Source organism: Lissotriton helveticus, chromosome 12 (assembly GCF_964261635.1).
Source record: "Lissotriton helveticus chromosome 12, aLisHel1.1, whole genome shotgun sequence".
NCBI lineage: Eukaryota > Metazoa > Chordata > Amphibia > Caudata > Salamandridae > Lissotriton > Lissotriton helveticus.
In genome coordinates, this window is record NC_136073.1 from 751,815,589 (window position 1) to 751,841,172 (window position 25,584).

General features: G+C 45.7%; 1 protein-coding gene across 2 annotated transcripts in view; it reads left to right on the top strand.

The window, feature by feature from the left end:
- Positions 1-11,865: 11,865 nt before the first annotated feature.
- The window catches only part of PAQR6 (progestin and adipoQ receptor family member 6), a 147,184-nt gene continuing 133,465 nt past the window's right edge, over positions 11,866-25,584 (top strand). The window contains exon 1 of one of the 2 annotated variants that reach the window (XM_078669882.1): positions 11,866-12,118. In XM_078669882.1, coding sequence (XP_078526008.1) covers positions 11,967-12,118 — 152 coding nt within the window. In that variant the 5' untranslated portion in view covers positions 11,866-11,966. The remainder of the gene's footprint in view (positions 12,119-25,584) is intronic. The other variant, XM_078669880.1, reaches the window with a different exon arrangement.

Below are 25,584 nucleotides of genomic sequence, written 5' to 3' on the forward strand. Positions count from 1 at the left end.
AGGCACTAGGGCCTCCCCAAGCTTTAACAGATCTATCTCCCTTATAGATTATATTTTTAAAGTTACTGTCAGGGTTGTCCTTAACATAATTATTGACAACTGTGTTATTTCTGAAGTCCAATATGGCTTCAAATCAGGTCTGGGTACCCAAGAGCAGTGCCTCAACCTACATCTTTTAGTTAACAAATATACCGTAGCAAGATGCTGTCCATTTTATCTAGCTCTTATGAACCTGGCCTGCGCTTTTGATAGCGTGGTCAGGTCCAATCTTTGGGATATGTTAGAACTAAAAGGGCTAAATTCTGGCTTGGAATCATTTTTAGGTGCCCTACATATGGATTTTAGTGCCTCTGCCAGATTTGACCGAATGATTAATGTAGCACGCATTTTTGCCCTGGCCGAGGTGTATGGCACTGTTGCTTTTTGGTGCCAATTTTGTTCCTTTTGTATATTAACTATCTTGACTCCATGCTAGTGGGCAAAGAGAAGGACATGACAACAATGAAAGTGCTTCTCTATGTGGTCGATGCAGTTTTACTGTCCAGAACACTGAACGACCTTCGACTATTGCTAGATATCATCGTGAACTTCATGGATGGCATGCATAGGCTTGGTCACTAATTCACCCAAAACCTTTGTTATGGCCTATGGACCTAAAATTCCTGTAGTTTCAAAGTCTTACACCCCAGGGAACTTCTATCAATATAACTCATGAATACTCCTTTCTAGGGGTCACTTTTGGACTCCAAAGGGACTTGGGGGGGCTCCAATCTAAAACAGAGGAGTCTTCTGCAATTCGGTTGCTATCTTATTAGTTTGGCCTCCAAAATTGGCAACAAAGCTATTTCCCCCATTGTTGAGATTTATCAAAGAAAGAGCCTCCCCGTTCTAACATATGGTTCTGGTCTGTGAGGTTATAAGGATGCTAAATTCCTGCAGGACAAGAAGAACAGAGTCTACAGGCATATTCTTGGTATCTCCCTAAGATCACCGATGTATGCTGTTCACTAGGTATTAGGGATTCCATACGCTGATGATGATATCAACCTGGCCACGCAGCTGTTACAGTGTTCCATTTGGTGCAATCCTGATGCACCCCTGAGCAGGGAGATCATCCGGGACTGCCTTTCTTGTGACAAGGGTCTTTTCATCCCTTGGGTAAAGTACATTAAGGACACTTGTCTTAGGTTGGGCAGACCCGATATTTTCTCCCTGCCAAACAACATCTCTATGAGGGACAAAAGCTGGATTAAATTCAGCCTTAAAGACCTTAGAAGGAGGGAAAGAGAGTCGCTAGTTGGTTCAGACTACTCTTGGACTTGATCCTTAAATGGAGATGATCCCCAAAACATGGGATAGGGTGCTACTGACCAGATTTAAGAACGGTGAGATTAGGCGTCAGGCCTCATTTCCCGTGGGCCGGATTGACCCCAAATTTCTTTTGGTCTGCCCTTATGATGAACACTTTTACAGACTCTGGCTCCCTTTATTTTTCTGCAGGTTTTACAGCTGTTACACTAGAAGGTTTTTAATTCCGCTCCTTAAAGGCGCCTCTGTCTTAAGCTGCAACTCAGCATTTTCATTTTTGCAGAAGCTCCCCACTTAAGAAGTCTATGTAGGTGTAGACACTTTTCTTAGGTTAGTCCTGCAGCAAAGACTAACTTTATTCCTGCAGCAGACCTGATGCCACTGTTATGCTTGACAGTCCCCAGGCTGCTGCTGCAATCTCTTGGAGCGCCTTATGCTAGCTTGCTGCTAGTCCAAATGCTTTTGCTGTATGATGTGTGATTTTATTCATTCAATTTGACTATGAACTTTGGTGGATGATATTTGTTCCCAGTTTTCTTCTGTCTAACATCGAGCCTGATACTGAGCCCTCTTGATACACCTTGTATGCTTGTTTTGCCTTTGTTGTTGTTTTTTTATATATGTATCTTTTATACTGTTTTAATATTTAATATTTTTAATGTTTTTATCTAGTTTATTTATGGTTTGTACTCTGAACTGAATTGAGAAAGAATTGAGTACTGAGTGAGTCTCAATCACTTCATCCAAATAATATAATTACTCCTTAATATTTTCTTGAAAATCTAAAAACAAAACGAATCATTAAAATAACATTATTTTTAAAAAATCAATTAATTTCGATAAATTAGTCAAAAATAATAATTTGCAGTAACAAATTATGTTAAAACAATCCTTAGAATAAAGAACATAAACAAGCATTAAAAAGCTTTCATTAAATGATTTCTTATGTGAAAATGTTGTTATTCTTTACAATTTAACAAATATAGACATATCGTTAATTAAAAAATGATTTAAGACAAACCAATCAAGCCCACAACATACCACATTGCAGATTGAAAAAACGAATATTTAAAAAAATATAATATAATAGTTTTCAATTTAAAATACAATTAATTTACCAATGAAAACCAAATATAATTGATTCATTCTTTAATTAGTCTCAGTTTAAAAAAATATGATTTAAAAACTACCAACACAATCCAAATATCTTAAATGTAATACAACTCTAATTTAATATTTCATATGTAACTTAACGAACTATGAAAAATGTATATATTCATAAATGTACATTAATTGATGTATAAATTAGAAAAAGACTGCCAGGCCAATCCCTCATTAAACCTCACAAACCAAACTGAAAGTGTAAAACAAAATGTAAAATGTGATCAACAAAAAACTATTATAGGATACAACTTGAATAACAACCAATTAACACTAATTAATATGAACACATTTAAAAACAAACTACTTACCCAGTTTCCCGTAAACCCAGCAGTTCAAAATCAACATGTAATGCATAATTTAAAAAATATATAAAATATTTAAACAACTAAATACCGATTAAAAGATGTAACATAATTTACAAATGAAGTAACATTAATGGAAAATAAAAAACACTACTCACGCAATCCTGAATAAATTCAATACAAAACAATATATTTTACAGTAATATATATATATTAATAAATAAACAATAAACAGCACAATAACGCACATTAATAAAAGACTCTATTAAAGTGCACTATATTGTAAGCATATTATAGTAAAATAGTTTAAAGGTACATACTTGCCTTTGGTATTTTGGTCCACAAATTTTTTTTGTTATTGTATTTTGCCCACAATATCATGGTCAGACATATATTTCAGTCATTACTTAGTAGGAATACAACACTGTTACCCTAGTCCTCTGCCGCAGTACGCCTTGCGTGCGGTGCAGAGTGTGAAATATTATTCTTGCATTAACCGAGAGACAGTGAAGAACTTTCAAGGCAAGCTTTATATGTTTTTTTCTGAACACAGCTGGAGTCACCTTCCACCAACTTAATTCTGGCACCTCTGAATCAGTGAGTTTTTTTTTGGTAGCCTTGGGAAAACCAATCCTACAGTAGTCCTAAATAGACCATTGCAAGGGCCTTCCATAACTCCACCCAGTGCACAGTTCATAGGAGCATCAGTGAGGTGGATTATGGACCTCCAATATTTTAGATTTATCTTGGCTCTGCTCAGCTGATGGATACTCTTTATTTTTACTTGTTTTACAGAAAAATATACGACTCAGGCAGCTGAAGTTTGTGTTCATGTGCCTCTTTTGTAGCATAGTGGATTTGGTTGGGCACTGGTAGATGTTGAAGAGTTGGCATGAGAGGCGTGACCATCAAGTGTATGACTCCTTTGAATTGGGTTGCACCCAGTAAATTCCTCAAGTCTACTTAGCAATATGTCCTGTCCATGTGTCATGGGCTGCTAACATAATGAAAAGTATTCTTGTCCTCTTCCAAGGATGGAATGAGCTGTTCTCTGATATTAGACAGAGAAATGTGGGTGTCCCTGCTGACCTGAACCCAGATTTGTGATTTATATATTATATATACAGGATGAAGTACCCCCCCCCCGCTGTTCATCATAAGGATATTACAAATCAGCAAGGAGTTCTGTGCCCATATGGAGGACGAGGCTCAAGGCTGAGTGCATTTATAAGGTCATGAAACTTTGAGATGGCTTGCAATCACCCTTTAATGTATGCCAGAGGGTATTTTAATCCTTATAATACATGGTCACTTTATCACCCACCCCACAAACAACTTAAATCCTGGATTTCTGGTTTCTTCATATTTCATGTTTAATACAGACATGAAGAATAAAAGCAGAATCTGTGCAATGAAATTAAACACACCAAAAATAAGCTACCATGTTTATCAAAAAGAGAATACAATTTGTGTGATGTAAGGTTCAAATCCTGGCGGGTCCGCTCAGCTTTTCACCCATCTGAGCTCGATTAAATGAGTACCATTGAGCTGGGTAACAATGAACATCTGTTATTCAGCACCAAGAGACCTCTGGGTGAATGTGCGCTTTACATATACACGTTATGTACTATAAGTGCCTTGTGTGCTCCATTTTTGTCATCCTACTGAGGTGGGCTAAGTTGGAAATTGGCTCATAGCCTGTGAAGCCTTTTGGGTCGGGAGATGATATCTTTAGTGGTGGTGTAATCGTTACATGGTCTTAGTTGTGAATACTGCCTGCAGAGACCGAAGGAAATCCTATTACGGTATAGAGCTGTTCTAGTAGGTTGCTTGTTTTTGTCCATGGGGCCGACCTCTATAATTCCTTTTTAGTCTCTGATGCAACGTACCCTCACCATCTTCTACCCAGAGATGGGATTCACAAGAGATTAATGCAATGGGATCAGGGTTGCTGGTGTTGGAATTGCAGATTTGGAAAATATTGGGATTGAAGAACTGCAGTTCTTCATGGTGCTGATGGGTTGTAAAATGGTTGTGACTTCCTGGCCTATGGTAAAAGTCTCTCTTGTTTGGTTTGTGACCTGGCTGGATTGATTGACAAATCAGATCTTGGTGGTGCTCTTAATGGCTGTGGGATTGACTGTATGCTTTCCCCCACCTCGTCCCTTAGAACATTGTTGAACTATTTGCTTTTGGATTAGATACTGGTCTTTAATTGTCTGGTCCTGAGAGGGGCATTTGTCTCCAAAGTGAATAAAATAATATTATGGTAGAATGTCTCCACCAAAACTTCGGCGTCAGAAAAGGTTTGGCAGATTGTCTTATTTGAAGGGTAGATTTATTCTAACTACTCGATACTTATAGTAAGGGCCACTAGAATAATGCGATTTTGCATCCACAGCTCTTTTCGTATAATAATGGATTTGCCGCATTTGCCACATAATCCATCATCTGCTGCATAACCTGCAGATTTTAACAACAAGAAAAATTTGTTTCTAGCTCCAATGGTTAAAAAGTTATTAAAATTACAACAACATGTGTTGCCGCGCAGTGGAAGTCTCTTTGGAAATGTTGACTGGTCACCTTTTGTTACCTATTACTGTATTTATGGGTCAAATTGGTACCAGGGAGGTGCAATCTATGCCCAGAGGGTGTTAGCAAGTGTAAAAAACACAAAATAATGAAATAACACTATCACAAAATGTGCCACATTATGCCACATAATTTGCCTTTTCCTGCTTCATAATTTAGTCAGCCCTGCCGCATAATTTGGCCCTCCCCTGTCACATAATTCCAGTGGCCCTCCTTATAATTTTGAATTGATATGGGTGTGAACGGTTGTGAACTCTGGACTTTGTGTGAGGTGGGGCTGTACAGGAGGTTTTACAGGTAAAGGGAGATAAACTGATGATCTTAGCATGACGACACCTGACAGACATGGGTGGAGTCACAGCAAGCCCAACATCTGACTGGCTTTATGTCTAAGGCCACCTTCACTGAGAGAAGCCGAGAGCCTGCACAGTTTCCAGGAAGTCCGCAGGTGGTTTGATTCTGGTCTGGCCACCCACAAGGGGAAATCAATCTGGAGAAAAGCTGTCAATACTTTTATATAAACAAGGAGGTCCCTTTCGAATAAATCCATCGAGGAGCCATGATTTTGGAGGTAGTTAGTCACTGGGGCTTTGAAGGAGCTGTACGGGTGACTGTGCTCTGGAGGACCGCCCCTGGAAGGAAGGGAATTGTAGTCTGGGAGTTTAGTACATGGTGTTCTGAGCTGTAATTCCAGTGGTGCTCGGGATTGTTAGAACTGGGGGTCTCTAGTTGGCGAAGGCAGGTACCACTGTCCAAATAGGGACCCTTGCTTCTAGTCAGGGTAAGGAGGATACACTCTTTAGACTGCTCACCCCCTTGGTAGCTTGGCACAAGCAGTCAGGCTTATCAAAGGCAAGGTGTAAAGTATTTGTACCAACTCTCACAGTAACACAGTGAAAACACCACAAATGGACTCCACAACAGTTTAGAAAAATAGAAGTATTTAATCTAAACTAAACAAGACCAAAACAACCAAAAATCCAACATACACAGTTTAAGAATATGATTTCAAAAGAGTTCTTACGGTTGCGTTAAAATAATCTACAGTTGTGTCACGTTTTAGCCAACAGTACCTTTAGATGCAACAAATGTTCCAAGTGAAAGCTGTAGCGGTGAAAAGCAAGCGATGCGTCACTCCTGAGACCCTAGGGAGGCGATGCGACAATCCCGCTGGACGCAGCGAGCGTGTTGCGGTGACTCCGGTCTGTATGGGGAGGGATGTGATACCTTGCGTGGATTCCGGTGCACAGGTTTCGGTGGAAGCGGCTCGCAAAAGGTACGATGCGACGATCTTTGGGGGCGGCGACGATCTCCGGTGCGGCGACGGTGCGCGGCTCAGCGTCGATCTTTTCCTCTCGCAGCCCCTTAATGCGATGGCTCTATGATGAATCTCGCAGTGACGTGATGCGGTCCGCAAGCAAGCGGTGCGACGATCTCACCCAGTGACGACAGGTTCTGCGACGATACTCGCAGCGATGGTAATCTTCCCGCACCGGACTGGTGCGTCCCGCAAACAAAGAAAGCGATGGCTCTGGCAGCGGCAACAGGCGCTGCGACGATCTCGGCCTTCGTAGTGGTGGGAAATTCCTCGCACTGACGGGGATGCTCTCCCCAAGCGAGCGATGCGTTAAACTTTGCAGAAAGTTCTTTTAAAATCTTGGTTTCCAGCTTCCCAACACAGGTACAACTTCCAGAGGCACCACAACTGGCCCAAGCACTCTAGGAAGGACAGAACTCTCTCAACAGAGTTCAGGGAAGCTGGGGGTGAAGACCTTTTGTTCCTGGGACTTCTTAACAGGGAGCCAGCTCTTCTTCAGGCCATTGGAGATTCCTTCAAGCAAGGGGACACAGCACAAAGCAAAGTCCTTCCGCTCTCCTTGGCAGCAAAAAACTGCAGGTCAGTCCAGCAAAGCAGCAGCAGGACAGTCTTCCTTCTTCAGTCTTCCAGCTTTCTCCTTGGCAGAGGTTCCTTCTTGATTCCAGGAAGATCTAAAGTTCAGTGGTCTGGGGTCCTGTACTTATACCTCAAAAAGTATTTGTTCCCTTTGTGCAGGAGGGCTCTGAGCCCGGTCCAAACCAATTCTGAAGCACTCTGTTTACATGACTCCTTCTTTCCTTTCACAGAGCAGAAACATCAGACGCCCCACAGGAGGTGGAGCCAGAATTGTGGAGGGAAAGCACAGCCCTAGAGCACTTTGTTGACATGATTCCTTTTCTCCTTTCGCAGTGCAGGTCAGAAACATCAGACACACCACAGGGGGTGGAGCTAGCACTGTGGGGGGCAGGCACAGTCCTATTCAGGTCCCAGGTGCAACTCCTCCCTCCCATCTAGATGCAGATCTCTCTAGTCACCACTGGGCGGACTCATTCTGTCTCCTGGAATCCCCCAGCCCTGTCACTCACAAACCAGTCAATTCACAAACAAACAAAGGCACACAGAAAGGTCAGACAAGAAAGCAGCCACTTTCTAAAAGTGCGGCTTTTAAACACAGGATTTAAAAACCATCCTTCCTAAAAGATGTGTTATTAAATTCTGAGTTCAGGGATACCAGACTTTTATTTTCTATCTTGCTCCTATGGGAAGATATGCAGGTAAACATTATACACAACATTCCCCATTATAGCCTATGAGCAAGATAACCTTTCAATAATGAAAAACGAAAATGGCTGTAATTCACTACCAGAGCATGTCACCCACACAAGTACATGCTCTACCTTTCACATACACTACACCCTGCCCAGGGGGGTACCTTGGGCCTTCCAAAGGGGTGACCAATGTGTATAGAAAGGGAAGGGGTTAGGCCTGGTCATTGTGGACACTGGTCAGGTCAACATGGCAGTTAGCAACTGCACACAGGCACTGCGGTGGCAGGCCTGAGACATCATTTTAGGGCTACTCGTGTGGGTGGCACAATCAGTGCTGCAGGACAACTAGTAGCATTTGTATCACCAGCCCTGGCACACTCAGTGCACTTTACTAGGGACTTCTTGGTGATACAAATATGCCAATCATGGATAACCAATTGCAATAACAATTTACACAGGGAGCATATGCACTTTAGCACTGATCAGCAGTGGTAAAGTGCCCAGAGTCCTATTGCCAACAACCACGGGTCAGGAAAAATAGAGGGGGAAGTAGCAAAAGGTTTGGGGATAACCCTTCAAAAAGGGCCATTTCCAACAGGGATCAACTACGGAAAGGTGAAAGGCTGAGTTAGACCATACCTTGTTAACTTATAAGCAAAGCCTTGAACAACTTGTTAGTTATTTTGTACGGCTGCCCGCAGTGCTCACAGTGGACCCCTAAAGAGGGCGGCCCCCTAGTGCCCCTTCAGGCACCTCCCCGCCCTTGTCGCTAGGACTCCCACCTCTGGGAGTCCTCCCTCCGGTCTGGCGCCTCCACGGGGTCATTTCCAGTGCACGGTGGGCTGGGGACAGGTATTTATACCTGCCCCCACCCACTGGACACCCTCTTTGTCCCCCCACTGGAATTCTGACTGGTGTGGAGCTCCTATATAAGAGTAGGCCAGCTGGCAGAGATAAGGGTATGGTGTTGGCCACAAACAATAAATTGTTAACAAATATATTGTTGGCCTGGAAGGCAAATTCCAATTTGTTTTCTACTGTAATCTGAAATCAGTGACTGGGCAGTGCTGGGTAATGCCAGGCTGGCAACACCAAACAAGTAGGCCCTTATTGGCACAGTGCACCATAGGGAATTCACCCTTGACTGCGGGTAAAGTAGAGAGCAGGTGTTTTGAATCCGCGCAGGTCATCGAACATGCCTACAGAAACGTAAATAAAACTGTGGTCAAATCTGAGAACAGTAGTTCACATTTTAGTGGATGCCATCAAACTTGCCTACTACGGGGTAAATAAGTCATGCACAAGCCCACGAAGCAAGAGGGCTTGATTCAACTTTATTCAAAAGCAAATAAGTGGGCTTGGTAAATAAGGCATGGCCTCTTGAGTGCATACGCCGCAAGATTCTCCGATAGGGACGGGGAAAAACTGCGGACTGTTAACCTGTCAGAGGTGGGTAGGAATTGTCAAGCTTGAAGGACTGGTAACCTGTCCGAGTTAGATGGGAATTGTCCAGATAAAAGGACTTGTACCAACACGTTGCAGGAGGTTACAGAGCCTTCCATGTTGGGGTGGGGGGCCTGGATATGACGGTGGCCACATCCAGGGCTATGGCGGAGTTACAGGGCGATCCAGAGGCTGATTGGTATGAGGGGTATCCTTTCAGGAGCACAATCAGTGTGTATTATGCCAAATTCCCAGGAGTCTTTACGGCAGAACCCTGGCTGAAAACGACGGCGCCCCACTAGTCATTCGGGCAGTTGTAAGCCTGAGCAACGGGGGGCTTGCCTGGTTACGCTCTGCCCCTAAAAAGGCATGAGTAAAAGCTATGGACTGGTGGTCCATAATATGTAAAGGGGATAACCCCTCACATAAATGGTAGCACCAATTGGATTGGCCACTGTGCAGTTTGGCTCATCAGGTGCGCAGGGCAGCTTAGGTTAGTCACTGCTGCCTGCCCTTGGATCGCCCGCAAGTTAACCCACCAAGGTGGCCTACTCCTTGTTTATAATAAACACTCAGCAACCTTTCTCCAACAAAATCTTGTGATGACTGTTTATTTGCGCAGTCCAACTAATTACTGCTGAGCGGGGGGTTGCCGATATCGGCACTATGCGGCTGCCCACGGCGCACAGAGTGGGCCCCTTAAGAGGGCGGCCCCCTAGTCAGCGGCGGGCCGTGGAGGGAGTTACGGTGGGGCAGGGAGGCGGGGAGGGGGAGGGGCAGGGTGGAGGGTGCTAAAAACAGGCATATGGATCATTGCAGGTAAGTACACAATTTAATTAATAAAACGAAATTCGTAGCGCGCACTGCAAGGCAAAAAGCAATGCTGTGCGCGCTACGAATTTCGTTTTATTAATTAAATTGTGTACTTACCTGCAATGATCCATATGCCTGTTTTTAGCACCCTCCACCCTGCCCCTCCCCCTCCCCGCCTCCCTGCCCCACCGTAACTCCCTCCACGGCCCGCGGCTGCCCCTAGTGCCGCTTCAGGCACCTCCCTGCCCTTGTCTCTAGGACTCCCTCCTCTGGGAGTCCTCCCTCGGGTCTGGTGCCGCCTCCACGGCATCATTTCTGGTGCGCGGTGGTCTGCAAACAGGTATTTATACCTGCCCCACCCACTGGCAACCCTCTTTGTCCCACACTGGACACGCTGTCACCCTCCCAATCGTTTACCCTGAGTGCCGGCGTGAGGGCTGACCAGTGATTTGAACGTATTAATGTATTCAATGTATTCATTTGTGTTGCAGGCGGAGTTACAGTGCGATCCGGAGGCTGATTGGTACGAGGGGTATCCTTTCAGTAGCACAATAAGGGTGCATTATGCCAAAATCCCAGGAGTCTTAATGACAGGGCCCTGGCTGAAAGCGACAGCGACCCGCTAGTCCTTCAGGCGATTGTAAGCCTGAGCAACCAGAGGCTTACCTGGTTACGCTCCGCCCCATAAAAGGCATCAGTAAAAGGTATGGACTGGTGGTCCATGATATGTAATGGGGATAACCCCCACAGAAATGGTGGCACCGATTGTATTGGCCACGTTGCAGTTGGCTCATCAGGTGAGCAGGGCAGTTAGGTTAGTCACCGCTGCCTGCCATTGGATCGCGCCGGTAAGTTAACCCACCAAGTTGGCATACTTCTTCTGTGTAATAAACCTACAGCAAACATTCTCCAACAAAATATTGTGTGAACTGTTTATTTTGCGCAGCGTGACTATATACTGCTGAGCGGGGTTGCCATATCAGCACAATGTGGGCGGATGCAGTTGCATGTCGCGACTTGGCTCACCAAGGGTTGTTATTCTTTAAGGGTACTCATTTGATTATCGACCTTGGGAGGATGAATAACAGCTAAGTCTTGCCATGTCATGGAATTATAAATACAGGTTTTGATACAACACAACGCAGTGGTGCTCTTTCCATTGGCCTGGTAAGAACGAGACGCTGCTACGTCCCCCCCCCCCCCCCCTCGAAGTCTAGGTTATATATCTCAGGAACAAGTGCACCAACCCGCTGAACTTTTAAAGTAGGATTGGTCGCTAAGCATTGACAGCTGATGTTGCAAGTAACAAAAAAAAGGTCAAAAAAACAAAGATCTTGAAAATGTAACCGAAGTTCTGCGTGAACAAGGGGCCGCAGTGTGCTGGGGGAGTTAAAGGCCCGCTATCAGCACCGAGTTCCGACACTGACACCACGGACGGCCCCGGAGCACAAAGCCCCCGCAGCCGAAGTGCAACGCGATCCGTGGGCCGTCCTGCTGTGGCTGATGGGGTGATCCCGGGAGGGGCAGGGACGCGGGGCGCTCACAAAGCCCTTTCAGTCAGCCCGGTCTCCTGACACCGCACAGAGGCAAGGGGCCCTTTCTTCTCTCCCCGCCAATGGGGAGGCAGCGGGCGGGCCGGGCTGCCAAGGAATGCGCTGCACACAAATCAGAGCCGCGGAAGAATGAGAGGGGAGCCCCGGCCCCTGACAGCAGCACAGAGGAGGCTGCGCCGGGAGAGGATGGCCAGAAGGAGGCGGGATGCGCCCCCTCCTGCACTCCGGCTCCCAGGCTCTGCGGGCTCACTTTTCCTCACTTTTACGTTTCATTTACTTATTCTGTGTGGCAGTGCTGTTTAGCGCGGACCAGGCGCAGAGGGTCATCGGAGCGCTTTACAACATGATTGCATTAAGGTACGCCCTTGTTTGACAATGCATAACTTGTCTTTGAGTCAAAATATTCGGCGCTGGAAAAATGAGCGAGTGTACATGTGGTGTTGTCCGGAGCCTTGCGGGATTCTACAGCGCTCGAGTCGACAGTCTGTTTCTTTTTTTTTTATCCAGGGCGGATGTGGCACGCGTTTCATCTGGCTTCTCTGACTCACAGACTCTGGACACAGAGAGATGAGTGGGTGTTGGGGCGGAGGGATGCTGCAGCCCCCCTATTACTACCCAAAAGGCTGTGGTTGCTGGGTCACACTTTGCTTTAAAATCTTCAGCTCAGCACATCGTCCCTGAAAGCCATTTTACTCCAGTTGTCAACACTTCGAATTTTCAGTTATTTTTTGCCAATGTGTTTTTTTTAGAACAAGACTTTATTTTAAATGTGTTTTAACATGTTGTGGTGGGAGGGGTTAGTGGGAAGACCCATCTTTTCGGGTTATGTGCGTGTGTGTGTGTGTATATATATGTGTGTGTGTGTGTATGTGTGTATATATATATATATATATATATATATATATATATATATATATATATATATATATATATATATATATATATATACACACACACACACATACATATATATACAAACACACACAGAGATATACATACATATGCACATACCTACATATATGTATAAATGCATTCTACACTACATTCTCTGTTAGGAAGAGTTCGTCCTCCTGCCTGTCAGCGAGGTATCTGGCTAGCCCACCAGTTGCAGCGTGTGACTCTCCCAGCATCCAGCTGTGATGGCTTGGTTTGGCGGAGTCATATTTGGAAGTGGGAAAGTGGTGTACTGCGCTTTATTTTGCTGAAAAATTCGTAGGCTTGGCTGGGGAGTGAACGTATCTGTATTCTTGTTATTGAAGTGTGTTGTTGCACACAGGGCACTGAGTTGTGATTTAGCCAGTTCTTCTAGAGCTGACCCAGGAGAGGCCACAGATAACCAGGGTTGGTCAACGGGCATGGGAGCAGGACGGTTTCACTTGCAGAACCTTGTTTGTTTTCATTCTTCCAATTCTAAAAAGAACTAAAAAAAAAAAAAACTGAAGAACGAATAAAAATAACCTTGTGGCGAAGGGAGGCTTTTCTAACAACTCATAAGATGTGAGAATGTAAAAGAGTCAATGGACCGGCGGGAGGAAATGAGTTGGACACCTTTTTTTTCGTCACTCTGCGAGGGCCCTTGATTTTGCTGGTGGTCGTCGTTGTCGCTGGCGATATATTGTAATTGTATTTATATAGCGCTTACTTCCCCTGACGAGGCGTTGAAGCGATTTTCGGCGAGTAGCACGCTACTCCGGTACCCAAAAGGGTTATTGGTGAATTAGTATAGGGAAATATGAGTATAGAATTAGTATAGGGAGGTACAAGTTAATTTGAGCGGAGGAGATGTGAGTCTGTTAGTTGGATTGAATAGAGTAATGGAAGGATAGACCAGGGAAGAAAACCAGAAGTGTTAATTGGGAGATCTTAGTAGTAAGTTGATGTCCGGGATGAGTAAAGGAGAGATGGAGGAGGGAAGAGTCTGTAGACAGGGATTGGGGAGAAGGGGAATCAGAGTAGAAACATTAGGTTTAGGATGAGTCAAAGGAGAGATAACATGAGGGAGAATTTTCTAGGGTTGTTTGGGAGATCATAGTAAACTGATGTTTAGGGTGAGCCAGGAAGAGGGGGGAAAGTCTAGAAGGGTTATTTTGGAGCTCATAGTAGTGGAAAGGGCTTGGGATGAGAGCAAGTGCATTTAGAGGCTAAATTGATAGAGGTGTAGGGTGTTGGTAGGACAGAGCAAAGCTTTTGTGCACCTGACGAGTATTCCCTGCAGGTGCTATAGTAGGTAGAGAGGTCAACTTGGTGGTGTCTTTAAGGACAGAAATGAGGCTAAGACCTGGAAACTAAGCAGAGTATATGATGTAGCGGTCAATAAAGCAAGAGATCCTTTGGGGTCGATACATATATTTGGGGTTCGAACTAGGAGATATAAATGCTAACCACGACTCCCTCATTGACCAAATTGTGTGATCTTGATCAAATCACTTTCATGGTTGTAGTTTCTATATTGGCCACCCAGGGAGATATTAGAACCAGGAGTGTGGGCGTGTGTTGAGCAAATGAAAGGATCAGATAGATAAATCAGCAGATTAAATGTCTCGTTGTCCTTTTGTGCCGTTGGAACTATTGTTTCTGAGATGTGAATCCGCTGGGCTGCTGCTGTATCCCGCTCTCACTCTCAAAGCACGGCCTACTGAGAGGAAAGCCTCTCTCTGTGGCTGCGGGGCAGTCACGCATGGGTATGGCCTTTCCCTAAAGGGTAATCAATTCTGGGCGGGGAGAGGAACCGGGAGCCTTGGCAGTGGTGCAGTAGGTGCAGTGGCACCGACGCCAACTGCGCTCTAGTCATAAAGGTCTTTTACTAGCCTGCCAGAAGGTGGGACCCATTTTCTTTGCTTGCATTAGAGCCCATAGCGCACCTTTTCAATGCCACGGGTAGAATGTTGAAATATGCATTTTTATGTGCTCAAACATCCAACCAAGTCTGGTGTATTACGAATTTTTGGAGTCCTCGAATGGGAGTGGGGCCGTCTCTCCCACTGGCCTTATTTTGGGACTGTGAAGAAGACGAAATGCACGCCACCAGGCCACGCTCATGCTCCTAAGCGCGCACGGAGCTTCCGCCAGAGTACCGCACGCATGTCATCAGACCGGATCTGCGGCGGACTCGGATGGATGACAGGCCCCGGAGCCTGCTGCTGTGAGCATTGTGTTCAGCAGCCGGCCTCCGTGCTTGTTTCCTCCGGGCACTTCCTGCAGTAACATCTCTTCACCGTGTCATCTGGCGGCCCACCGGAAAAAAACGCCCGGTGCACACCACTGCCATTCCGGCCCTGTGCACATCGGACATATCCAGTCACCGGAGGCCCTGCGTGCACTGGTCACGTGCCCCCCGAGCTCTTGACAAGACATGTCACCAATTACATCATTTTCATGTAGCTCTCGCCTGCTCGCAAAGGCCTGCTCTTTCATGCAGCTTTATGCAGCATGTACGGTCATTACACCTTCAGCAAGCCAGGACTATTGGCTTTGTCAATCGTTGTTAGTTCCATAAAATAAATAAATAAGCAACAACAATGGCTTCGTTGTATATCATATTGAAAATGCTTCAGTTCTGAAATGATGAGAGGTAAAGAACTATAAGGAGCCGCTTTGAAGTTACATTACAGGCAGTGAAGGGTGGCACTGCAGCAGAGTTAAGATGTAATTTTCACCCTGATGGCGAGAGCAAAAACAGAGAGCCCGATAGGGACGTTTCTCCACACCTGCTTTTAAGAACTGCCGGTGTACAGACCCGGACCACGTAAAGCGATGGTTAAAACCTACAGACGCGAACCACTGAATTGCACATTTCGAGTCATTTAGCAAGTTCGTTCACCCACTAAACTGCTTACCCAAAGACTCATGTAAATAGGCACAGGGCTGTTTATTTGAATGGAAGTAGATGAGTGTTGAGGAAAAGAGACTAACAACGGACGTAACTTGGGTACTTCAAAAACCGAGCTAGAAACTTGGGGCAAATGGACAGGCGGTGTCTGGAGCTTAAGTGCATGGAAAAAGAATGTGCTAAGCTGGGTGTACAAGGAGGACAGGCAAGGCGAGGAGCTTGGGTACATGGAGAAATAGTGCTCACGTTGAAAAAAACATTTATTCGACATACATACTATAAAAGATCAATAAAAAAAGGAAAAAAGCAATCAATAGAATATTTGTATCTCAAAACGGCCCGCAAAGAAAAACTATAATATAAAAAAACATTTCTAATTGCATTTATGAAATCAGCAGGCATGCAGCATTTTATCATGATTCACCTTACATTGCAGACATCATGGTTATTATTCTACAGAACGTTCAATAAACCTAACAATTGAAATGTATATACTTTTGTAAATAGTTCTTGTAAAAAGCAGGCCTATGGTGTCTAAAATTAGAAGTCCACAATAATGGTTATAAAAACTGTTTTATCGGGCCCTTTTAAAAACAACAAACAAGCATTTGCAATGCAATAGGTCTCGCATTTGAGCGAGTTTAAGCTATTGGCATTGCAAATTACAATGAGTTTTATTTATCTGTTTTAATATAAAAGGTATTGTCTTTTACAATGCCAATAGCTCAAACTCTTATAAATGCGAGACGCATTTCATTTCAAAGAAGCGGCCGCCATTGTCCCGGGCTGCTTGGAAAGTGAAAGCGCGGATGGTATGAAGGAAAGCATGTCGTGCCTACAGAAGGAGAAACTCATTAAAGAAAATAGTGCTTACAGACTAAATATGACATACCATGTCACAACAGAAGTAAAAGGGCCAGTCCTCCCGACTCAGCAATAAGATTCTTCTGTCCATTCCCCGCATCCATGCCTCAAGACATGGGGGCAGAGCATTTTCCTGTACTGCCCGATGTCGCGGAATCAGCTTCCAGGCCACCTTCACTGCTGCTCGTACTTTGCCTAATTAAAAAGATTGTTTAAAACTTGGCTTTTTTAATTACTTGATGTGACTTATGTGGAGGTCGAGTGCTGAGATACAGTTTTCAGGTGTGATTTGCTACGCTTTATTAAATGGAATATAACATAACACAAAAGATGATGGGCGGAATGTTTGCAATTTGTTTAATCCCTGGCAATTGCTCAGGATAACTTTTTGACCCATCATTCATTTGTCCACCCTGCCACCTCTGTTTTGGACCAGCCATATGCAATTCATTCTTAAACCTGTTCCAATAGGAACAGAGCAACATGAACAGCCTGTTCTCCCTGAATTGGAACGCAGGCAACCTGTTTTATCCTTATTGGGGTTCATCAGCCTGGTGTAGCTCGGTTCCAGTGGTGCAGTGAGCACAGGGCCTATGTCTGGACATATATTTGCCACTTAGGTCAGTACACAAAACACACAAAGGTGATAAAAGGAATGCTTGCAATTTGTCTAACTATTGGTAATATCTGCGGGTAACATTTCCACCCATTGATCTTTTTGACCTCCATTCCATCTCAGTTTGGACCTAGCCATATGCAAATTAGTCTTAACCCTGCTCCAATAATAACAGTTCAGCCCAAACTACCAGGGTAGGTCCTCCCGGGAACCATGCAAAAGCAACCCTAAGATTAGTTTCTTCCTGATTGGGGTTCATCAGTTGGGTGTAGGTTAGTACCAGTCGCGCTGTCAACACTTCACCCATGTCTGGGCATACCTTTGCCACTTAGGACCATATATGAAGCACACCAAAGGTGATTGGAGCAATGCTTGCAGTTTGTCTCACCACTGGCAATTGCTCTGGTAGCATTCCAACCATTGTTCTTGTGTTCACCATGCTGCCTCGATTTGGACCCAGCCAATCAGTGTTGTTACTAAAGGGTGGTGGGAGCACACCGCCTCACATCCCAGCACTCAATTTGCCGCAAGTCATCATGGTAAATGCATTGTATGCTAACAATTAATTCAGTAGTAGTTCTTAATTCTTTATCGTTGTTGGTGTAGCCTGTGGTGTGTAATTCTAGGCATGTGTTGCTGGATTCATTCAATAGAGAGCAAAAAGTCATTTTGGGGGTGATTGAAATCCTGCCCAAAGTCTTCTCTTTTCTCTGTACCACTCACTGGGCTCAGGTGCATCAACACAAGCTCTCCAACTCACTAACTCAAGGAAGCCTTTTCAAACATAAGAGGGTGGAAGCACACTGCCTAACATCCCAGCACTCAATTTGCCCCAATTCATCTTGGTAAATACAATGCATAATAACATTTACTTCAGTAGTAATCTTTAATTTTTCACCCTTGTTGGAGCAGCCTGTGCTGTGTACCTCTAGCAATGTATTTCAGGATGAATTCCTTCATCATTCGAGATCAACAAGTAATTTTTGGGGTTCTGGAAAGGCTGACCAAAGTCTTCTCAGGTCTCTGCACCACTCACTAGGCGCAGGTGCATCCCATATTTTTAGGTCTCACCTAGCGAATGCAGCGCAGCTGCTTCGCTTGGCGAGACTCTATTGTCGTCGCTTTCCTTAGCGAAGGGAGACAAACCATGTGCACACCCGGACAGGCGATGGGCGCGCGCATGCCGTCTCCTCTCTGGCGTCCCCTTTGTAGTCATAGCAGCTATTACACGCTCCCACCGAGCGCTTGATTTATTAGTGCTTGCAAGCATTCACCGCCAGAGCAGGATTTAATTGGTCCTTTGATCCCAAGGGCATTTTTAACCTCCCACTTTCCTGTTGAAATGTTTTATGTTAATGCTGATAACATGACATAGTATGACGTGACATAGACAGGTTTTAAACTTCAGAAAATATACCAGCATGTGAGGATAGCGTGCACCGGGAGGAGAAGCGCTGCGTGCGTGATTTCTCCTCAGCTGAAAGGAAGATAAAAACAGGACAGTCATCAAATAACACGAGTGAGGAGAAATCAGGTAAGAGGGGCCTCTGTCCTCGTCAGCGCCAACCCTCCCAGCTGCAGCCTTCCTGGAACATCTCCTCCAATTCCCTTCGATGACTTCTGTCCTTATTACAGTTGTTCACGGAAAAAGGAAAGAATAAATGAGGAAGGCGTGAGACTCCTCGCCTTACCGAAAGCAGCAGCCGAGATGCCGATATTCAGAGCGCGCTCTAATTACAGCTCAGCGTACCATACCACTGTGTGATTGTTTTCTCCTGTTGATTCCCTGTGAGAAAGTGGCTCTATATAAACTGGACAATAAGGCAGTACAGTGTGTATAAAGTCCAAAACCCCCAAAGGTATAACAGAGGTTAAAGTCAGAACTGACCTTACTCTCCACAGTGGTGGCTTGATTGAGCAGTAAGGCAGTACCAGAGGACAGTGTAAAGCATTTGTTGTACACACTCAGTCAGCAAAAGTTTTCCCACACTCAAGAACTGAACTCCAGGCCAATGGTTATTATATCCTCAGATATAGTTGTTTTATTTTTAGAACAAACAGTTAAAAAAATATACTTTTCAAGATACGAGTACTCTCATGTAAATACTTTGCAGAGGAGCAATACGTTTGTACACACAATAATTACAGGATAGCTAATAAGCAATACAGTTCTGAAACACACTTTAGCATTGAGCTCAATGGGTTTTTCATAGGAAAGTACAGTTGATTACTTTATGGATTACTTTGGTAGTTCCAGGACTGGATCTTAGATTCAGTCCTGGGGTCTAAGCTGAAACCAGATTAGCAAAAACGTTTTAGTTACTGTGATGAATTTTCCTGAATATAAAGCTTTTTTAAAAGTTCACACTTAGAAACTTTTCAAGATGATTCTGACAATGTTATCCAATGTGAGGAAATTCAGGTTACAGGTAAAGTACAATCGTGTTACTTTTGTAACACGGCACTAGTCTCCTAGGGCCAGCACTGGGGGCTTAACTCAAAACAGGTAGGTAATTGCGTTTCAGTATTTCGTACGATTTTTAAAGAATATTTGCAGTTTTCAAGAGTAGATACTTAGAAGAAATTTCATAGAAAAGCAGACGATGGGTTCCTATGGAGAAAATACAGGTTACTAGTAAACCCGCTAGGGATTACTTTTGCGGTCCAGTACTGGGCTGAAAGGTACAGTACTGGCTTCTCCCCTGATCACAGGTGAGTATTTTCGAATTCGGATTTTGGCTGATTTTATAGGAATATTTTCAGTTTTCAAAACTTCACACAGAAAAGTTTCGAGTCAAAAATGGGTCAATGTTATCCAATGGCAGGTAAGTGAATTACCGGTTTCCAGGTGAGTACTTGATTGGTGAAGTTAGGGTTCTGGGCGTAGACTCAGGGGTCCCCCAGGGTCAGGTGAGTACAGTTAGTTCAGTCCCAGCGGCACAGGAGCGGCCGGGTGCAGAGATAGGTAGGCCCAATGTTATCCAAGGAGGGAAAGGGGGCCTTTGGTTGGTGGCTGCTGGCTGCTGGCTAGCAGGCCACGCGGCTCTGGGAGCTGGGCTCCTGGTCACTTGCACTGGGCAAGGGGGGGAAGTAGGATAGGGCAAAGATGTCACAGCCAGCGGCACTCGGGCGGCTGGGTGCAGGGTGCTTTTGAGCCGTCGGGCGCTCAATGTTATCCAATGAGGATCTTGAAAAAGGAACAAAGGCAGCAGGTTTGGGGTGCTGACTCTCCAGGGGCGACCAGCACTTTGAGAGGTAAGTTGGGATCTTGGAGCACAGGTAGGTACCCCAAAGGGAGGCACAGAGGGCCGCGGGGCGCCGGGTGCAGGGGTGTCTTTGGGGGTCGGAAAAGCTTACCCTCGGCAGGTCGCGGTTGGATGTATGACGTTACAACGCACACTTTTACAACGCATACCTTTACAACGCATTTTTTACACCGCAACATCCATTACAACGCACACCATTACAACGCATACCATTACAACGAATTCTTAAAAAATACCTTTACAACGCATTCCACTACAACGCATACTACATTTACAACGCATACCATTACAACGCATTACTTTACATTGCATATAAGGTAAGTGTTGGATAGTGTAGGGGTTAAAATTACTATTCTAACTCCAGGGGGTGCAACAGTAGGGAAAGTTTTGGATAGTGTAGGGATTAAAATTACTATTCTAACTCCAGGGGGTGCAACAGTAGGGTAAGTGTTGGATGGTAAGTTTTGCGTTGTAATGGTATGCGTTGTAATGACTGCGTTGTAATGGTATGTGTTGTAGTGGTGTGCGTTGTAGTGTCATGCGTTGTAATGACTGCGTTGTAAGTGTATGCGTTGTAATGGATGTTGCGTTGTAAAAGTTTTGTTGTATTGGTAGTGCGTTGTAAAAAGTTGCGTTGTAAAAGTTGTATACCGTCGCGGTTAGGTGGACCTTGGTTTTGAGTCTGCAGGCGTCGGCTGGTTCATTGAGGAGGGTCTTTGGGCACTGGACTTCGGGTCCCAGTCGCTGGGGGGATGTCCTCGTGGTCTTGGTTTGGATTGGCCCGGCACCGGCTGGTGCAGAGTGGGCTGGTCCGGAGCTTCCTGGTGAGCACCAGGTGGGTTGTTGCAGCAGAGCTTCTGCTGATGGGAGTCCCAATCTTCGAGAGGGTCAAGGCTGGCAGGTCCTCTGGGTGTCCCAAGGTTGCTGTCCGCAGAGGTCGCCGGGATTAGGCAGGAACAGGTTCCAGGATTAACAGGCCTGTAGGGCTGGGGCCAAGTCAGTTGTTGTTCTCCTGTTGTTAGCAGCTGCGCGGCGGGTCTTCTTATTCTTGATCTTCTTTCTTCTTTTGATATCAGGATCTGAGGAAGGAAGGGTCAGGGAGCCCCTAAATACTAAATTTAGGGGCGTTACAGGTAGGGCAATGGCAGGGACCAATGGGTCCCTGTCCTGGGGTGAGTACACCCCCTAGCCTGCTCCTCTCCTGTGGGAGGGGGGCAGGAGCCTAGCTGAGATTGGGCAGGACTCACCAACTACAAGATGGCCGGAGCCCGGGGGTCGTGCGTCACCTCGCCTCCTCCACCTTAGGGGTGGAGTTGTCACAGGTTGGCACACCCCCCTTCCTGACGTAGTTTTCCCCACCAGTCTTCCCGTCAGATTGGGGGTAGGACTGGTGGGGGGCTGGTTTCTGGGTACGGAAAATGGTCTGGAGAAGCTCTCAGAGGCGGTATGCCTTTGAAGCTTCCCCCTGTCCATCCTGGGGGAGGAGACATAGCACCTCACCCAGGATGTGTTCTGTTGCAGACCCAGGAGAGCGGGGGGCTCTCCACCCAGGGGTCCAGCAACATGTCTGCTGTGTGGCAGCCTCTGCGGCCACTCAACCCAGACGTGGATTGTAGGTTCGGGTTTTGGAGGGCATCTCTGAGATGCCCTCTTGTGCATGTTACATTAAATCCCATACTGGCATCAGTGCGGGTTTAATGTGCTGAGAAGTTTGATACCAAACTTGTCAGTCTTCAGTGTAGCCATTATGGCGCTGTGGAGTTCGTAATGACAACCTCCCTGAACCATATACTCTTAAATGGCATCACTGCACTTACAGTGCCCAGGAATGGTCCTGGGTACTGTAGGCGCACAGGGCTCATGCACCTGTGCCCTCACCTCTGGCATAGGGCACCCAGCTAGAGGGGTGACTGAGGTATGCCAGGGCAGTGGGTTCTGTGGGCATGGCACACAGGGATGTATGCCATGTCGACTCTTGTTTTAGTTCTGTACTTAGGCACTCAGCCTGCAAAGGCAGTGTGTGGGTACCAGGGTACAAGGCCCCTGAGGGTGGCACAATCAGTGCTGCAGCCCTCAGGGGTCTTCTCTGGTCACCATGCCCTGGGTGCCTAGGGTAACATTTACTAGGGGTTGACAGGGGGCCAGAGATGCAAATTGGATATTTTGTTTCAGCATATTTTTTAGGGAAGGAACACAGGCCCTGGGTACCTGATTGGCAGGGACCCAGGGCACACTCAGTCAAAGCACATCAGCAGTTCAGAAAAAAAGTGGGGGCATACCAAGGCAAGAAAGATGGCACTTTCTCACATTCCCATTATATGAAAAGCCAGTATTGCCTGTTCCGTGCTAATTCACTTCTCCTACAAGAGCGCTGCAGACAGCAGTGGCTCGATGTTTATTTAAAAGGGAATTCTCATGCCCGTAAAGTCTGTCAACTGAAAAAGACACTGCTCTAGCCTATCACAGAATAAATATGTTCTGCAAATGTAAGCATTACTACAGTGCTTTCTAATGCTATGATTCTTCATCAGTGTCGGACTAGGATGAAAAATAGGCACTGTTAGTGTGTCCTGGTACTTATCCTTATATTTATGGCTAGCTGTGCCTCTTCCTGTGCCACACACTTTATCCTGCCACCTATCCTGGTGTTATTCTCTGTCCTGCCATTCACTCTGCCACGCACTCTCTCCTGCCACTTAAACATATGCGCACGCTTTACAGTTGCTTCTGCCGCACTTTCCATGCCAATACCTCGCTTAATTTAGAAGGACTAACTGTAAAAAATAAGGATATCACTTGTCGGCTGTCTGCATGACTCAAACTCTTTTTAAGATACTGACATCTCCAGTGTCAGAGATGCTTCCAAAAACGATGCAAGCATGTACGGCGCTCCAGGCAAAATTGCATTTTTTCAGCTGGAGCGCTCCTAGTGGCCTGGAAAAACGGGATAGATTTGGAACTTGGATTAGGAGAAAGTTAGCAGGGGGTGCGGCATTTGCAACCACTGGTCCTACGCGAAAGGATGAGGCGGGGCAATGAAAGAAGGAAGTCTAGTAGACTTGCCCATCTGAAAGGCAGTAGAAACGAGAGGCAAGTACACAGAATCAGCTTTTCTAGATAGAATATAACATGGTGGCGTAATGCTGGCGTAGACTGATTTGCATATAGCCATGTCTGAACTGGGGTGGCAGAGTGGGCTAAAGAACTGTGATGGATCAAACCCAGATCTTTTGACTGGGTGTGTGTTTGATAGGTTCAGATGCTCCGTCCATCACCACCCCCTTTTGTACCGCTTTGGCCGCCATAAGTGTGGCAGGGTATGCTCAGACGTGAATCCCTTGCTCACTTTGCCACTGGATTTAAGCAAGCCGGGCTGAAGACGGCTGTAATGCCAGAAACCGGTCCTCTGAAGCTTGTTTCCGGTCCAGGGAAGGCATGGCTTGGCAGTTCGGGCTGGACTGTTCCCATGAGGCACAGGGTCAGACTGATTTGCATATAGCCATGTCTGAACTGGGGTGGCAGAGTGGGCTAAAGAACGGTGATGGATCAAACCCAGATCTTTTGACTGGGTGTGAGTGTTTGATAGGTTCAGATGCTCCGTCCATCACCACCCCCTTTTGTACTGCTTTGGCCGCCATAAGTGTGGCAGGGTATGCTCAGACGTGAGTCCCTTGCTCACTTTGCCACTGGATTCAAGCAAGCCGGGCTGAAGACGGCTGTAATGCCAGAAACCGGTCTTCGGAAGCTTGTTTCCGGTCCAGGGAAGGCATGGCTTGGCAGTTCGGGCTGGACTGTTCCCATGAGGCACAGGGTCAGACTGATTTGCATATAGCCATGTCTGAACTGGGGTGGCAGAGTGGGCTAAAGAACGGTGATGGATCAAACCCAAATCTTTTGACTGGGTGTGAGTGTTTGATAGGTTCAGATGCTCCGTCCATCACCACCCCCTTTTGTACCGCTTTGGCCGCCATAAGTGTGGCCGGGTATGCTCAGACGTGAGTCCCTTGCTCACTTTGCCACTGGATTCAAGCAAGCCGGGCTGAAGACGGCTGTAATGCCAGAAACCGGTCCTCGGAAGCTTGTTTCCGGTCCAGGGAAGGCATGGCTTTGCAGTTCGGGCTGGACTGTTCCCATGAGACACAGGGTCAGACTGATTTGCATATAGCCATGTCTGAACTGGGGTGGCAGAGTGGGCTAAAGAACGGTGATGGATCAAACCCAGATCTTTTGCCTGGGTGTGAGTGTTTGATAGGTTCAGATTCTCCGTCCATCACCACCCCCTTTTGTATCACACACTTTATCCTGCCACCTATCCTGGTGTTATTCTCTGCCCTGCCATTCACTCTGCCACGCACTCTCTCCTGCCACTTAAACATATGCGCATGCTTTACAGTTGCTTCCGCCGCACTTTCCATGCCAATACCTCACTTAATTTAGAAGGACTAACTGCAAAAAGTAAGGATATCACTTGTCGGCTGTCTGCATGACTCAGACTCTTTCTAAGATACTGACATCTCCAGTGTCAGAGATGCTTCCAAAAACGATGCAAGCATGTATGGCGCTCCAGGCAAAATTGCATTTTTTCAGCTGGAGCGCTCCTAGTAGCCTGGAAAAAAGGGATAGATTTGGAACTTGGATTAGGAGAAAGTTAGCAGGGGGTGCGGCATTTGCAACCACTGGTCCTACGCGAACGGATGAGGCGGGGCAATGAAAGAAGGAAGTCTAGTAGACTTGCCCATCTGAAAGGCAGTAGAAACGAGAGCCAAGTACACAGAATCAGCTTTTCTAGATAGAACATAACATGGTGGCGTAACTGACAGGGCTACCAACTAGGATCAAAGTAAATGTCACAAGGAAAACAAGCATTTACAATGCAATAGGTCTTGCATTCTCTAAACTTTGACCTATTGGCATTGTAAATGAAAATGCCTTTTAGTTATGTGCACTTTGTACTTCTTGTCATTGCTTGTTGTTTTGTGGGCCTGTCATAAAATGTTTTATTGATTGGTCTTCACCCAGAGTGCGGCGTCTTGGAATTACCAATGCCATTGCATGGGCAGCCGTGACGTGCGTGTATTGTGCACACAGTATAGAATATAGATGCACTGTTTGCTCTTTTAACTCATTTGTAGTGTGTTACATCTTAAAAGTGTAACTCACATTCATTTTTTTAAATTATCTACTGAATATAGCGTGTACCTTAGGCATGTGGTGTTAGTAGGCATGTGGTGACTTTAAAGTGCATGAA